Genomic DNA, 18,041 nt, shown 5'->3' with positions numbered 1-18,041 from the left:
TGCACTGTGGCAGAGTAAATAACTCTGCCATAAAATGATACTTGTGTTGGGCAGTACTAACCTATGGTAGAGTGAATTAGTTTACTCCAGCCTAGTAGCACTACTTGTGTAGACGGTGACACTTTACTGCAGAGCCAATTAGGCAACTCTACAGTAAGCGTCTAGTGTAGATGAGCCTAGCTATAACTTCTTTGAAGCCAGTAGAGTTGCATATGCTTCTTCCTGTTCTTAATGTAGGAAGTTTTTAGCATGGTCTAAGTATGAAAAGCACAACTAGAGATTTTGCCACAAAACAGTAATTCTTTGCCATGACCAATGGCATTAATTCTTCTACACTACTGAGCAAATGTGAGCTAACCATGATAGTCTTGCTGAGAATCATTTACTGCTTGCTGTGAGTGATGCAGCTGAATTCTTTACCATATGTTTTCCTCTTCTACTTTTTCCTTTTTTTATTTAATTCACTCAAAGTATGATTAAAAGAATAAATGCATTTCCTAGATGTGATTTGACATTGTGTTAGGTGCATAAGGGTTGATGGTTCTGTTCTCCATATTATACATTTATTTTACCCCTTTAAGATGCAAAGGGAAAGTATTATTTTATTTCAGTGACTACCTTTTCTAGACTGTAATACATTTTCTGGTACAGAGTGATTAAACACTAGCCTAAGAAATGATATGTCACTTTAACATACTCTGGCATTGTTTTGAAATGGTATCCAATGAAATGTGTCAGTTCTACATTAGTCTTGATGTTAAAATTGCTGTATTTTCATCTCCTATAGTGCATCCAGTAATGTTGATTGGATGGAGTCACCAAGTAAGGCACCGACTTAGGCAGAGGGTGGAAAAGAAATGCTGCCACCACAGTCACATGAAATCTCCGCTGTTCCCACATGTATCTACTCCTCCAGTTGCTCAGCTGCTTTATTACACCTCTGATTGCATCTTTTGACATGAGAATTGCAGCAGGCAATGCTAAAATTATTTTTTAAATTAATTCTTTACTCCCCTAAAGTCAGAAGGCACTTACGTTCGAATGACAACCATGAAGCTATAGCCAATGGTTCCAACTCCCACAAGAAAGTATGAAAGCGGCATCCTGAACTTCAGCCATCCAATTGTTCTTTTGTTGTCATAATAGCCATAAAAGAGCACAGAATACTGTGCAAAGCCCTGAAAAGTCAACAAGCAGCAGTTTAGCTGACTACCTATGCATTTCCATGAATTCTACCAAAAACAATATCTATCAAAGAAACATTCGTCTTCATGCACTCATAACTTCTCCAAACATCACTATGGTGAATATTACAGAATAATCTGGCCAGAAGAAACCGGTTTTGCAGTCTTTAGAGAAACTTAAAAAATCCTGTCCACGTTTGCACATCCACATACTTTAAGGAACAACTAGAGATTTTATATATAGAAAGAACAACTAAAGATTTTGCACACATATAGGTTAGGCATTTCAACTATAGTTTAGCAAGTTTTTTTTTTCCCAAGCGTTTTCCCCACCTACGTGGAAAATGACTTTTCAAGTAAATGGATAGTTTGGTACTTGTATTCCATGTTCCTCAAATTTCCCTGCAACCCCAGTTTGGTATGAAATTCTTATTTCACTTCCTGTTTGCTGTCCCTAGGCTGGGATACAAGGTAGTTCTTATAATTGTGAGTGAAGATTTGGGTTAATAATTGCTGTGAATGCAGGGGACTAAACTGAGGGGCTCAGGAGGCCCCTTCCAGTCTAATGCGCCTATATTCCTGTCCTAAATGAGTGTATAGTGTTTCTGTCTGCTGTACAATAGTCAGTGCATTTGGCTGCATTCATTGGTAGTGTCTGAAAATAATTCATATAGTTATCACAGGCTGGTAGAGGGCCCTTTCAGAATAAAAATGTATCATTATAGGAGAACACTGTATTCAGAACCCTTTGATGAACAGCACAATACATGCACAGCAGCAGCAAAACTCCAAACAGGCATAATTAATTCAAATCAAATACTAGAGTTCAGTATGTGGACATGTAATTTGTTGATGTACTGTTGATGAATCATGAGATATTTTGATGCTAATGCAGCAAGCTTCAGTTCTCCTAAGTTAAAAAGGTCTATTTGCTTTCATGTTGTTGTTTTAACTGCTGGTATTTTTTAAATAATTTATTAGTAGAATATAATGTCAATAGGCTAACATCCTTCTCTTTTGTTTAATCACAAATCATACATTTGATTTATGGTAGTTCTTAATATATCTAAAATGAGTCACAACATCATCTGTGAAAATTCATTTACAATTCTTGTAAGGGTGAAAATGAAATATTAATATACGATAAAAAAAATGCTTGAGTTGATAATTGGTGCATCTCATTTACACTGATATCAGACTAGCTGTTATAAAGATATACCTGCAGGTAAAATCACAGTGATGTAACTTGGGGAGTGATAAAGGCAACTGCCCTGGGCACTGACTGAGGAGAGAGGCAAATAAGAGAAGCTGCTGCTGTCAGCTGCTCATTCACAATTACAGCAGCAACAGCAAGTTGCCATATCCCTACTCTGCTGGTAAAAATCAAAGTTCTGACTGAGTCTAGTATCCCATTTAGCTAACATGGTAAAGGCTCTCCAGTTTTTGTAGCCTATGACCCACAAGAGAGGGATGTTACCAGCATTACATCCAAGTGCCCTTGTCCCCTCCACCTGAATAACCAGGTGCCCATGGTTGACTATGGGGTTTTTTGGCAGTCTGGAGGTAGGCTCAAACTTGCACTTCTGGAGTTGTAGTGGGACTCACTGGGTGTATCTAAACCTGCATTTATTCCAGCCTAGATTTACTGTACAGTAAACTACTGCACAGTGGGCATATCCACACGTGCTTTTACACATACCTATAAATGCACACTAGCCTAACGCACATTAAGGCAATTTACGTGAGTCTACACATACGCGTGCTGAGGTGCATTAATCTGGGTGTCCAGACAGATTTGGGAGTCGAATTAGTCCCAAGTCAATGGACACACACTGCGTTAATGTGCATTAGCGCATCCACATGTTTGCTAATGTGACTTAGCTATTCGTGCATAAATTTGATATCTGTTTTATGCAGGTATCAAATTTAAGCTCAAATAGCCAAAAATCACCATTGTTAATGTGCGTTAAGGGCATGCACATGTACATTTGCACACTTAATGACAACTTAAATTGAGCTAATGCACATTAAATGTGCACATGTAGACAAGCCCAGTAAGCATTTTTGGGTAGGTGTTTACACATATGGGGATTAGGGAGAAGATTTGCTCCCAGGCCCCTGCAGCCCTGCAATTGGCCCCTGCTGCCATTGGGTGCTAGCCCAGCAGCTGTCAGGGAGCACCAGGCCAACAGACAGCTGTCTCTTGGCCCTGGGGATCTGCCTGCTGCTGGGGCAGGGACAATGTTAGCTCACTGCTAGCTGCCCCACCAGTGGATCAGGGCAGGGGGCTGGAACTGACCCCACTCCTGGAGCTCTTCCCAAGCCCTGTGCCTCAATCACTGGACTGGGGCATGGGGCTGGGGCCGGCCCATGACCAGGACAGATCCTGGCCAGTCCCAGGCTGTATGGGGAAGTCGGCATGTGCAGGCTGGAGCTGGCCGGGGACTGCCCAAAACAGGACAATCTCCAGCCACCTCCAGGCTACATGTGCTTCCCACCACAGCCTGGGGGCTGGCAGGGAATTGTCCTGGTCAGGGGCAGGTCCCAGCCAGCTCCAGACTGGGTGGGAAACTGTCCCCATACAAGGAGCTCCTAGCCCCTGCTCCACAATCGCAACTGTGAGCATGGAGTGGGAGCTAGGGAGCTTGTTCCCAGCTCCTGCTCCATGATTGCAGAGCAGGGGCTGGGAACAAGCTCCCAGCCCCCACTGTGAGATTAGAGAGTGGGGGCTAGAAGATGCCTACTGTCAGAGCAGGGGGACATTGTCCCGAACCAGGCACACAGGGCAGGGGATGGGGAGCTTGTTCCCTGCCCAGTTCTGCAAGCACAGAGTTGTGGGAGAGTGGCAGGGAAGGTGGACAGGCTGGAGAGCTTGTTCCCCTGCCACTTGCGGAGCTGGGTGGAACATGCTCCCCAGCCCCTGCCAGCAGGGAGCTTCCAGCACCAGTTCCACAACCACAGTGCCTCTTCTGGGAGATGCTCATCTTTTAACCTGAGCTCCACAATCATGGGGATCAGGCTAGGAGACCTTCATCTCCCAGCCCAAACCCCATGACTGTGAGGCTCAGGCTGGGAAATAAGGGTCTTCCAGCGCCCTGCTCTTTGATCACGATGGTCGAGTAAGGGCTGGGAGATAAAGATTTTAATCTCAGAGCAGGGGGCTTGGAGCTCCCTGCTGCTGGGGCAGAAGCACACAGTCCCTGCCCAGGCTCCTGTGACAGAGCCTGCCCTGGAAGTAGGCAGGTCTTGGGGGCAGGGAGCTCTCTCTCACCCCCTGGTGGACGGCTGAACGGGAGCAGATTTTGCTCCCAGTCAGGCATCTACACGAGTACTACAGCGCCATTACTAATGCCAAGTAAATTTGCTACTTATATTTGCAGGTAGCAAATTTACTCAGTATTGGGAAGGTTTACTGTGAAGTAAGCATGTGCATGTGTAAACTCACATGCTTACTTCGCAGTAAACAATGCTAATGCAAAGTTAAGCATCTTGTGTAGACATGCCCACAGTGAACTACATTGCTAGTAAACACCATTGTGTGGTTAAGATATGATAGGCATTTCCTTCTGCAAGAAAAGAAATACAATTATAATATTATTATTTTATTATATGAATGACACCAACAATCTGAAGGACACAGTCATATTAAATTATTTATCTTTTGTTTCTGTACTTAAGAATTGGGGTAATTCTGTGTAAAAATTGTATAGTGTGATTAGATTGTTGAGTTCTGTAGAGTCTCATGCTATCCTGAATAGCTGTTTAAGTCACTCACAGAATTAAAATGTCTTTCAGGTCACCATGCTCTGCCAAATCAGTATCCTTGTAGGTGTTTAAACCTTTTAGATAATCCCTGCACTCTGTGGAATTAAAGATGTTGTTTCCTGGGCTTTGTCTACTGAGGCATTCAACATGTTTTTAACAGTGAAGAAGTAACCATAAGTAAAGGGTATTTCTCATCCTCTCCACTGCCTAACATAAAGATAGAAGAATGGAGTCTATTTAATGAGCCTTGAGACTTTTATTGCTTCTGTTAGTTGGTAATTGTTTGGGCTGTATAATATACACGTTAAAAATTTAATTTCAGATAACAATGACAAAAAGTGTTTTTTTAATTTAAAAAATCTATGGGCAAATAACTCAGGATGTACAGAAGAATTTTTTGTTTAAGTAGCTACACTAGTTCATCGTTTATTTTTTAACTGACAAATTATTTTTGGCCTAAAGTATCTGAGATGGTTGGTCCTACTCCCAGTCCTGAAAAGATAAGAGTTTAATTTTCCCTATGGAATTTTGTTTGGTTTGTTGACCTGATCACTTTTTAAAGTAAGGTCCTTTCTTTCCTAATATTTAACTGGGTCTATCCCTGTCACTATCTCTTTCTTTGCTTTTGCATCCATGCTTTTCTCTCTCTCTGTTTGTGTTCCCTGTGCTATCTGGTACTCTGTCATTTGATAGACTTCTTCAGAGCTACCAGAGCCTCTTTTTCTCTGTTTCTAGGATCTTCCTCTCTCATACTATCATCTATCACAATGCTTCTTTCAAGTCCATTCTCTTTCAAAGTGGAAAGTGGATTTGGTGTGTCTTTCAAAGGCCCTTTCACATTCTCTGTCTGATCACATGAACCTCTCACTCCCTTCTCTAGGCCCCAGTCTCTTTACAGAGCCTGAAAGTTGCTACAGGGATAGTTTCTCTTCTAAGACCTCTCTCTGATACATAGCTTTCTTCTTCTAAAAGGGCTATATCCCCAGATCCTTGTCATCTCTATAATTCATATCCAGCATATAGCTCCTGATTATCCTGATGCAACAGAGTTTAGCTCTGTAATTAGGGACCTACAGTAGTTTTTATTCATACGAAGGGACATCACCCACTAGAGAATGCTGACAACTTTTTTTTAGGGTTTAGAGATGGGCCATCACTTTAGGTGCCTAACAGAGTGCAGAATTCATCTGTCCAATTTTTCATCAAGTGTTGTGGAAAGAGGTGAATGTACTATTTTGAATACTTTAATAAATTAACATTTTTTAATTTAATTTGGTTTCATGGAGTCAACCTAAAAAGGAGTCAACCTGAAAGAATTGCGTTAAAGAAAATCAGTGTGTCTACTTAGATATTCTGCCTATACGTTGAGATATTAAAAACAGACACCTTATTCACAGGAAGTCTACTACCAGGCTGAAAACAGACCCCAAAGACTTAAATAAAAAGCCAGAACCAGTCATTCCACACTCAACACAAGAGGAATGAGCCATGAGTCAATGGCAAGAAAGTCCATCTGAGCACAAGACATGGATATGTTAAAGAATGGGCAGTGCTGTATAGTCATGGTAGAACAGCCACAGGACAAATTGATTTGGTGTGTCCTGACGTGCTCCAGGAGAGTTTAGAGTTACCCTCCAGATAGTAGAACTCCTAAAGGAAAATTACCTGCACCCTTTTGAGACTGAATATCATTGAACTATTAAGCCTTCAGAGCACTTCCAGCAGGCATGAACCCAGGCCCAGGAGATTTTATCTCTTGCATCTCATGATTTTTAACACTGATCCTATTGCTCACTGACTAATAAGAGACTGAACTGTTCCTGACCTGAGTTTGTCACTTCTGAGCTGTGAGTTGGCACAGCTAAATTACTTGTTCAAAGCAAAGGATACTCGCTTTCACATCCAACCTCTTCTGTCATACTTATCCTTGTTGAAATTAATAAGAAAACTCGAGTGCTAAATTATGAGCATGTGAATAAATCATTGAAAGACTGCATGCTAAATGCAGAAGGAGGAGCATATGAAAGCTCCAGGGAAAAATACATCTAAAGGGATGTTCTTCCTATTAATATGCAGAAAAACTATAACTGGATGACTTCCTATTTTCCTTAAGAATAATATCTTTAACCATTTTCAGTCTGTTTGTACAGAAGATCCATCTCTTACAAAACCATAATAAAGGATTTGGTCATCCTTCTTACTAGAGCTAAAATATTTGTAATTTTTAAGAACGTTACAAAGAGTAAAAGCAATATTTTTTTCTTTAACAGAAGCTGTCAGTGGTGAGCTACTGCTCCTTTCTTTCAACTCACACTGCTTTATCAGTCTGAAATTTCAACTCATAGAAACACAAAGTATCAAATTTAGCCATAGCAAATGGACAGTACAGTAGGCATGCATTTAACCTAAAAAGATTTCTTCCCAAACTTCCCTCCTTCTTATTGCTAAAAGCAAAGAAGTGTGTATCTGGTCATAGAATCCTAGTATGCTTGGTGTTGGCTTCATATCAGTGTCAGAAGTAATGGGATAAAATTTGAGCAGACTTTTATCTATTTCCATTTCTTTTTCAGAAGATATTCCATATTAAAATCACTGAAGTTGAACAGGGACATTCTATATATTGAAGCCAAAGCCCTTCAGAAACAAAAGGAATAGATTAACATGCTATATTCACAGGCACACTTACACTGAAGTCCCACAAAGTAGCAAAGTTCATAGCATTTGCCTCTTCAGCTCTTGGGACAGTTTTTCTAGGTAAAGTGCCATATGGTTTCCCCATCAATGCCTAAAGTAAAAAAAAAAAAAAGAGTATATTTAATATTTTAAAATATAACACAAACCAGCAAAAGTAGCGTAGATCTGAACAAAATCAATGAAAACTTGCTTGTGCTACTTAACCTCTTCCTGGTTTTAATCTACCTTTCCAAATCCTTATATTAGTTGTTAGTACTGTTCCTGAAATATGTTGGAATATTTTTTTTTATTAAATGATATTTTACTGAAATCAATAGAATGTCAAGCATTCATTTAATTACAGTAAAAGTTTTAACATCCCCCACCCCCAGCAATTTATTTGAATTATGAAAATTCTTATGCTATTTATTTTATTGCTTATGTTCTTAGAAACAGATCTGGAGATTGTGGGTATTTATCTTTCAACCAACATTCTGAAAGTCTCTTATAAGATGTCTGCATTGCACTGAAAATACAAGTGACCAGAATTGTTTCATATGGGCCTTGATCTTACTCTACTGAAAGCAGTGGGGCATTTTTTACAGCGCTGTAAATCCAAAGTAACTCTGTTGGCTTCAAGTACTCCACCAAAGTGTACCTGAAGCAGAATTTGGCCCATCCAGTGGAGAAATGTTGGAACATATCATGTCCTATAAAAATCCAGTGGATTTAATGTTCTGTGCTTTACTTGTTCATATACACTCACTGGAAGGTGAGTTAATCAAGAGGATATTCTATATGGCTGAAATTAGGGTGGTCAGCACAGGACTTTTATATCCCCTAAATTCTATTCACGTCTTTTTTGTAGGCTGCTTAAGTACCATGCTGACCCTTGCACAGAAGTTATTTCAGGCTGAACTGAATTCCATATTATGGATGAGATTATTTGATTCATTTCTTAGAAATATAGCTCACAACTGGCCATCTAGGCCTATGGAAGCTTAAAAGTATATCTGTGCCCTCCCAAAGCTGGGCTGCTCAAGGTGCTATAAAGGCTTCTGTCATAGGCTTCTGTCACACTAGCCTCCTCAGGCTGCCCTGTGGGCCAAGAGATATACAGAATAATCTTGGGCCTTATGTGCTGAAGTATGGGACCAATATATCCATCCCACTCAGTCTCACCCTTGTCATCCCTCACCTATTAGGGCTTGTGAAGGAGTCCTTGAGAGAAAGGTCTTAGAGTTATTTTCTGCATTGCCTGTGCCTAGAATTATTCCCCAGATAGGAACTTTTTATACCACTCTAGCTCTTTTATGTGGCATAAAGAGGCCAGATATTTGTAGAGGTCCCGCCACATATTGTTTAACCAGAAAGGAAATTCAAGCAATGTTTCCTGGTGACATTTACCCTCCAATAAATATAGGAAATGCAATTAAAAAAATAAAAGAAAGAAACATTTAAAATGACTTGTTCTTACCTCAGGTATCATTACAAGTCCAAAGGACAGGCCAAAGAGAATCATATTTACTCCATACATCCAACGCAAGAATATGAAATACGAAGCCACTGAAGAGCCAAAATGACCTATTGAAACATAAGAGGTAACACAGAACAGACAAGCCAGTCCTCTTGTGTAGTCACGTTAACGCAAAAATTATAAATTTTTATTTAATTCTATATAAGTTCCTAAGGTTTTATAATGTTAATAATTTTTTGTGATTGCAAAGTAAGATTTGTTACTTCAATAAGAACTTTCAATAAGAAAACAAAAAAACCCCCAAGATATCATTTACGAATGATTATTCAGTTACATAAAAGAATATTAGTACTACTACACCCACATGATGCAATGAAACCTCCAGACAAATTCTTAGGGCTTAATTTTTAAAGTATTTAGATGCCAAAAGATGCTTAGTGAGGATTTCCCAGTGTTATGCAGCTAACTCCCTTTGAAAATCACTTAAATTCCTTGAAAATCTAGGCCCTCAAGCTTATAAGTATTTTAAAGTCTGTTTAGTTTCTAGACTGTTCACAATGGAGAAAATAAAATGTAATTGGCAAAGGAACTTCAGGAATTAAAACCATACCAAAATGAGTATTTTACAACAGTGGCACAAAATGAAAGTTGTTTTTGTTTTGTTTTTATCTGGTGAATATTATGTACAGTTTTGGCACTCTAAGGTAATTCCTTTTTTCAGTGTCTGAGCCCATGTGTACTAGTCAGTACAGATGGACAAAGCAGAAGTGGGAATCCTCTCCCAAGGCCACATGGCAGCTATTTATGTTCTACTGAGGCCAGTATAGCTCACTGCTGGATCATTGGGTTCAATAAATACAGGCATACATGAATAAGAAGAACTAAACCATGACCTTTATCTTAGATTTGTACTCTACCAAGGGACCATTCCCATTTTGCAACATCTGTGGTCTGCTAAGTAAGGAAGTGTATATATTATAACTTCTATCCCTACAGCTGGAATGAAGAAAAGTAGGTTTAGACTGGATATCAAAAAGATCTTCTTCACCGGTTAAAACAGACAAGCAACAGAATAGACTGCCTAGGGACATTGTAAAGAAGAGGACTACAACCATTTTGGATATGGAAGAAGATTAAAGAGCAGTCTGATCTTGTGTATATCAGATTTTTTACAATTTAACAAAATTGCTAACAAACTTGACATATTGAAATCAGTTACAAACCCCAAGCGTAGATGCATTCTGCCAGTAGGAAAGTGCTTACTGGAGTTGTTCTAAGAAAAGTAATTCAGTTTTGTAGATGGCTTCACTATTTCAAATTTCAAAAAATCCAACCTTAAAATTTTACAGAAAGTATAATACAGCTTCTTCTTTCTAGGCAGTGCACCTGATAGGCAGTCCTGAACCCTGGGAGACCTGAGAAAACCCAAATGGCAGAGCTGCCCTAGAGCTGTAAACACTGGGATCTTTGTGGTTTCTCACTCTGAGATACTCTAAGGGTGTCCCAGAACTGCCTACTCTCCCAAAACCTGATTACAAGGCAGTCTACCCATCTGGCTGGCAAACTGACAGGAAATAAGGTAGTGGGTCCAATGTCAATCAGCAATCTCTTCTGGGGTTAATCTACTCTCAAGTGCAGCATATTACAGGAGCAGATCAACCACCCAACATTTTGGGGTAAAATTTTGCCTTCCTCCCAAGTGACAGAAATAGCATCCCTAAATCTCTGCACAATGGGACAGTCTAACTTTAGTGTAGGAGCCAGGAGCCATCCTGCAGCTCTTTCAAGGTAATGTTGTTCACGCTGTCCCAACGTAGGGCAGGGAGTGTGTCATAGAATCTAATTTATAGATTATACTAGAATACTATTTTGAAGTTGTTTTAATCCCAATCGCAATTCATTCCAGGTCTTGGCCTCTCTTTGTAATCACAGTCCTTTTGGTAAGATCCTCTTTCAGGGATATGTCTAACCAAGATCCAGCATACCAAGAGTTAACTCTAGTTTGTTTACTGCTTTGTGGCCTACACAGGTGGAAAGCACTAAAATAATGAATCAAGAGCCCTGATTGGGAGTAACCAGGTGTTAAATAGTCACACCACAAAACCCTATAAAACTGGCTACCTCTGCAGAGACAGAAGAACATTATATTAGGAAAGGAATAGATTTAATTTGAGGCTGAGCTGAGCTGATTTTTGTTTTGTGCTTAGTTATTTTCATCTCTGTTTCACTCAGATTCCTGACAGTCAGAGTTTGAAATCTGAGGAGGTGCTTGGGTGGGGGCTAAACCCCCCACAGAAGAGATGAGAGCCCCGCATAACAATGCTTTTTGAAATAAAAGTCATCTTGGTACTATCCTTTATATTCTCAAGTACAAAAAAGAAAAAAAAAACAGTCACTATCTGTTAAACTCCATCCTAGACTATTCTGACATATTTCCCAGAGGCCTTTCTGGTTACTGAGATTATTCTGCATTCTGATACGTCTTAAAACTCTTTGAAATTCAGATAACAATGACAAAGCAGCTGAGTAAGAGCTCCATACCTGCAGCTTAACATCTTGAGAACCAACTTTGTGTGTGTGCTCTTCCAGCCAACTTTGTCTCTATCACAACACCAGATGCAGAAGCTAATGCACTGAATGCCATGCGCATGAAGTTGCTCAGTATAAAATATTCTTCACATCAAACTGTCTTCTGTGCATCACTGATACACAAGTTTTAGCAATGACAGTGAAAAATGATTTATGAGTCAGGCTTTATTTAATTATGTACAGCTTGAAAGATTGCTAGCATATGCAGGAAAGTTTTAGATAGGACAGGACACCGGGAGGCAGCTTGACCTAAAGGACAGAGCTTCATCTTCTTCTTTGAAAAGAAAAAAAAAGCTCTACTGCTGATGGCATGAAGTCAAAAAGTCTCTTTGGCTAGGTACAGACAATCAAAAAGCCTGAGGAGGAATCAATCTAAGTTACACTGCTTTCTATAAGCGGTATACTCTAGATCAATAGCAAACAGAACACACATTCACCCTTTGGTGGGGGGGGAGGGGAGGGAAATCTTAGACCAGGTTCCACCATTTTAAACCAGTCTATGTGTACCGAACTTCTGTTCTGTTATGGGTCTAGACCAGTTTGCAGTCACTTGTACTGATAAAAATATAATGTCTGTACCTGGCCTTTCGCTTCTATTTCCTTTCCTATCCTGGGTTTTCTTCTCTATTTTGATTGTAATGGTTTGTGGGTCTCTCACTAGGTGTTTACACAGTGCCTAAGACAATGGAACCCTTACCTACTCTAAGGAATCTTATTATTCCAAAATAAATTATAATGATACCAGCTTAGGGCCTGAGCCTTGGCCTAGATCCTAATGAAAGTAAGATTGCCTCTGAAATCAAGGATGAAGCTCTTTATGATTTAGGTGAGAATTCAATGACTTTTTCATTACTACATGGCTCTGCTCTGCTAATCACTGTAGCTGTACATATTGATCACCTGGCCTTTTTATTGTATGCTATGGCGGTTTCTGTTGATTTTCATAAACTGTTCTGTTACTATATTACTTATTTTCTCTGATAAGGGCTTGATGCTTGATGCTTTATTAGTGAAGATTAGCTTCATAGCCTGGATATCCTGGTAATGTTTATAGAATGGAATGGAGCTATAGTTACTAATTAAAGATATCACTATCTGAGACTGAATTAGAGAGAGGAAAACACTCTACAGCATTTACATAAGAACATAAGGGCCGGGGATTCAAAAAGCCTGTGCCTGAATTGATTCAGTCTTTGCAGGTTAGTCTAACCTGCCTAGGCTGAATCAGTTTGTAACTGCACAGACATCCCAAAAATGCAGGCACGTGCCTGCAGTGGCTCAGGCAGCAAGCCAGGATGGGGAGAGGGGTGGCGGTGCTGAAGCACCCCTCCCTCCCTTTCTACAGTGCTGAGCTGTGGGGGGCATGGCCAGGCCATGGCAGTATGCTCTGATTAGGGAGGGTTTCCGCTCCCTCCTTGATAACAGAGCATTTATCTGCTCTTTTATCAGCATTTAGCACCCCATCAGAAAACAAAGCCTCACTCATTAGTTCAAGCTCTTCTTAAACAACTTTTTCCAAAGGAAGAAATGGAGGGACATTACCAGCTGACTTGTAGATTAGCTCCAAAAAGCCCTAAACTGACACTGTCCTGTCTGCCTTACACAAACACCTCTCAGCATTAGCTAGCATACTGCATGCTGGCTATGGTCCATGCTGTGGGAGAGAGGAGGAAGGGATTCCTGCTTAAGCAATAAGTGGTGGGGGGAGGAAGGAAGCGGGGTGGCATGAGGAAGCCAGGCAGACCCTGCTATGCCTGCAAGTCTCTGCTGGAGCTTCAGCCAGGGAGCAGAGGGGAGGGGCCTGCCCAGCCCAGCCCAGCCCAGCCCAGCCCAGAGAGCTGGGCTGGGCTGGGCGACTCTGATTTAACTTAAACCAGGAAGCAGTCTGGGACAGACATTGCATAAACCAGTTTGAGCCAAATCAGTTAAGTCTGATACTACATTTAACCAGGTTTATCTCAAACAGGTGTCAGACATTTTCAAACTGGTTTATGTGCACTAAATGTCTGTTCTGTTACAGGTTTAAACCAGTTTCTGATCACTTAAACTGGTTTATATGTAATGTCTGTCCCTAGCCAAGAACTGTCATAGATCCATCTTGCCCAGTATCCTATATCACAAAGTGGCAGAGGGTGGATGCTAAAAGGGAAAGTGAACTGGATATTACCAGGGCATTTTCTGCTGTTCTTCTCTCATTTGCAGCCTCTAGCATTTAAGATCTAGGAATTTTTGATTCATAGGTTGTATCACTAACTTCCATGCTCAATAGCTACTGATGCCCTTTTCCGCCAAGAATTTGCCCAATCCCTTTTTAAATCTAGCTAAATTGTTAGCTTCCACAACATGTGGTGGCCATGAGTTCCACAGTTTAATTGCACACTGTGTGGAAAAGAACTTCCCTTTGTTAGTTTTAAATTTACTACATGCTAATTTCATGTTGTGACTCCCCTAGTTCTTGTATTGTAAGAGAAAGCAAACAATAAATCCTTATATACTTTCTCTTCACTGTGTAGTATTTTTTAAATCTTTATCATATCTCCCACCAAATGTCTCTTTTCTAAACTGAATTGTGCTAGTGTTTTTAATCTCTCCTCATATAGAAGCCCCTCAATACCACTAAGCATCCTTGTGGCCCTTCTCTGTACCTTCTTTAGTTCTTCTTGAGGTGTGGGGACCAGAACTGGGCACAGTTATTCAAGGTGTGGTTGCAGCATAGATTTATAAAGGAGCATAAGGATAGTTACAGTTTTGTTTACAAGTCCCTTAATAATCCCTAACATTTTGTTTGCTTTTTTGAAGGCTGCTGAGCTGATGTTTTTAGCGAACTGTCCACAATGACTCCCAAATCTTCTTCCTGTGTATTAATGGATAATGTAGACTCCATCACGATGTAGGTATAATTTGGGTTATTTTTGTCCGTGTGCATCACTTTACACTTATCTACATTGAATGTCATCTGCCATTTAGTTTCCCATTTCCTCAATCATGCCAGATATTTCTGTAGTTCCTCACAGTCCAAAAATCAACAGAAACCACCATAGCATAAAATAAAAAGGGCAGGTGTACAATGTGCACAGCTACAGCAATTAGCACAGCACAGCCATGTAGTAATGAAAATCTTGTTGAAATCTTGTTGAGTAATAAAAATCTTATTGAAGCTAAATCATAAAGAGTTTCATCCTTGATTTCAGAGGCAATCTTGCTGTCATTAGGATCCTGGCTTAGGCCCAGGCCCTAAGCTGCTACCATTATCATTTATTTTGGAATAATAAGAATCCTTAAAGTAGATCAGGGGTCCATTGTCTTAGGTACTATGTAAACTTTGAATAATTTTGTCATCTGCATATTTGGCCACCTTGCTATTCAAATCACCCCTTTCCAAACCATTTATTAATAAATTCAATAGCACCAATCCCAAAACAAATCCCAGGGAAACCTTGCTATTTACTTCTTTCCATCCTTAACATTGACTATTTATACTCACTCTTCACTTTCTAAAAGCCAATTTCTAACTCACAAGTGGTTGTTCCCTGTAATCCCATGATTATCTAACTTAATTAAGAGCTTCTGATGAAGGACCTGTTAAGACTTTTTGGAAGTCTAAATATACTATGTCAACTGGATTACTCCAATCTACCTGCTTACTAACACCCTCAGAGAATTCTAATGCAACTCTTGTAGTCTGATAGTTTCATAGTAGCTAGGGTCAAGAGGGACCTGAACAGATCATCTAGCCTGACCCCCTGCCAAAGCAGGAATCATCTAGCCTGACCCCCTGCCACAGGCAGGAATGAATGCTGGGTTCACAAGACCCCAGACAGCTGATCGTCCAACCTCCTCTTGAATTTGCCCAAGGTAGGGGCGAGGACCACTTCCCTGGGAAATTGGTTCCAGATTTTGGCCACCCTAACTGTAAAATATTGCCTTCTGATCTCTAACCTAAGCCTATTCTCCATCAGCTTATTACCATAGTAGGTTGGTGGGGCATGATTTCACTGTGACAAAGCCATGTTGATTCTTCCCTAGCAAATCATGTTCATCCATGTGCTGAACAATTATTTTTATTATTGTGGTTTTCCACCAATTTTCCAGGAACAGAAGTTAAGCTAACCAGTCTGTAGTTCCTTGCATCCCCTCTACAGCTTTTTTTAAACATGGGAGTCACACTGGCAATTTTCCAGTCCTCTGGTACCAAGGATGTTTTAGTGATAGGTTGGATACTACAGTTAAGAGCTTGGCGATTTCTGACCCGAGTTCCTTTAGGGCCCTAAAGTGAATGCTATCAAGTCCTGGTGAATTGCTACTATTTGGTTCATCAATTTCCTCTATGACCTCATCTACTGAAACCTCAATTTGGATCTATTCATGGAGAGGAGTGGATCTGGTGACTGAATTTCCCTAACATCTTAGCTCCAGGCTCCCCCAGGTGCCAGCCCTGGGATGGCAGGGAACATAGGTGATGGTCCTGATCTCCACAGGGTTAGGAGAGCTGTCCTGGCTCTGGCTGCCTTCCTGCCACATGGAGATTGGGACCAGTTCCAATCCCCATGGAGCAAGGAGAGCTTCAAGGCAGCTCCCTCTCAGCCACATGGAGATCAGGACTGGTCCCAATCTCCACAGGGTGGAGACAGCTCCCTCCTAGCCACATGGAGATCAGGGCCAGTCCCAATCTCCATGTGGCTGGAAAGCAGCTTCTGCCAGAGCTGGAGCAGCTCTCCCCAGTCTGTGGAGATAAGGGTTTAGCCAGGCAGCAGTGGTCCCCTGCTGCCTGGGCTGCTCCCAGTCAGGGTCCACATGTGCACTTACGCCTATTAATGTGCCGTTTTTCTAGTACATGTATGTATTGGTACTAGAAAACAGCCCATTAGACTAATTTAATGCATGCTAATTGATATGCACATGTAGATAATGATGCTTTAATGTGCATTGGATTATTCTAATATGCAATAAAGCATCTTGTGTAGATGCACCCAGAATGTATGGCTGATCTCTGGCTGATACAAAAGACATTTAATTACAACTCATCTGATCTCTAGTTGCCTTAATGAACCTGTGTTACACACTGTGACTGGTGCAGCAACTGGTGACCTTAGAATGGGTGGAACAGCATGAAGGGGTCTGAACCAATACTAGGAGAGGATTTGAGTCAGTCCTTTTATTATTCCATTCCCTGACTTGTTTTGCTGATCTTCCAGGTTTCAAATTCAGTCTCCATTGTTTGGAACAACAAGATTTCTGACACATCCTTGAGAAGATTCTGTGTACAAATTAGAAAGTCACATGCACTATCCATGTATTTATATTAGATACAGTAAACAGACAAAATAATTAGAAGTTTAATCATCATATTAGTCAATGATAAAATATCATTCCCTCTAAGGCCAAAGTATGCTGAGCTTGGACTCTGTCCAAATATGTTTTTTCAATGGATAGCTGAGAAATAATAATTCATCTGTCTGTGTTATGACTGGCTGAACAAAGTACACCTTATTATTTTTCAGTGTAAATAGTTATAGCCATACTTTTTGTAAACAGCTAACATAAAACAGATGACATTTGAAACCCCAAACTTGACATATAATTATCGTTTAGGAGTACATCCATGATTTAACTTGGAAAACAATTGGTCAAACGTTAACAGAGCTGTGAATGTTTTCAGTGTAATGAGTATAAGCAGGACACAGGTTCAGTCTGACTGACGGGTCCTCTATCTAAAGAGGTTTGCACATGTGCGTGTGGAGGTGGGAAATGTTCACCCAATAACATAAGTTGTACAATTATATTACTATGATTTAATGGACATTGTGGCAAAGTAGGCCTCCCTGCCTAGCCACAGTGCTAGGTTCCCCACTTGCCTTTGGGCACACCACCCATCTGACTCACCTGTCATGCCTTGTTCTTAATTATTTATGATGTTAATTAAGGCAGGAGGCTGGCCATTCATTCCCCGATACCAGGGGGCACTATCTGTGGCTCTGTACCTCCGCTCAGAGCAGCCCATGCCTCACAGATGGCATCCATAGTTCTCACAGTCACCAGCCACACACTGGGCCCCAGACTTCTCTAATCAGGACCCCTCTAAGATCCCTCCACTCAGGCAGCCTACCCCACCTTCATTCAGGCTATCTAGCTCCCTAAAACTATTTCCCCTCTCGTGTGTGGTCCCCACAGGACCTTTGGCCATACAAGCCCTGGCCTCACCTCCAAGGCCACTCAGAAACCCCAGGCTCTCCTAGCTCTGGGCATCCCTCATGGTGGGCGCCTGGCCCTTTTGACCATTCTGGTCCTGGCCCCAGCATTCACTAGTCAAGGGTACTTTACATCAGGCCTCTGCCACTCTAGCCCCACTCTTT

The 18,041-nt window shown here is 40.9% G+C and overlaps 1 protein-coding gene across 1 annotated transcript in view; it reads right to left on the bottom strand.

Annotated features, from left to right (window-relative positions):
* TMC1 (transmembrane channel like 1) overlaps positions 1–18,041 on the bottom strand; it is a 105,890-nt gene that overhangs the window by 35,433 nt on the left and 52,416 nt on the right. The window contains exons 7-9 of the mRNA XM_025204454.1: positions 9,100–9,206; positions 7,636–7,734; positions 1,036–1,178 (exon numbers count right to left, since the gene is read on the bottom strand). Coding sequence (XP_025060239.1) covers positions 1,036–1,178; positions 7,636–7,734; positions 9,100–9,206 — 349 coding nt within the window. The remainder of the gene's footprint in view (positions 1–1,035; positions 1,179–7,635; positions 7,735–9,099; positions 9,207–18,041) is intronic.

This window comes from Alligator sinensis, unplaced genomic scaffold, assembly GCF_000455745.1.
Source record: "Alligator sinensis unplaced genomic scaffold, ASM45574v1 scaffold308_2, whole genome shotgun sequence".
In the NCBI taxonomy this organism is placed as follows: domain Eukaryota; kingdom Metazoa; phylum Chordata; order Crocodylia; family Alligatoridae; genus Alligator; species Alligator sinensis.
The sequence above is the reverse complement of the archived record's forward strand: the minus strand, read 5'-3'. Positions and strand labels throughout refer to the sequence as shown.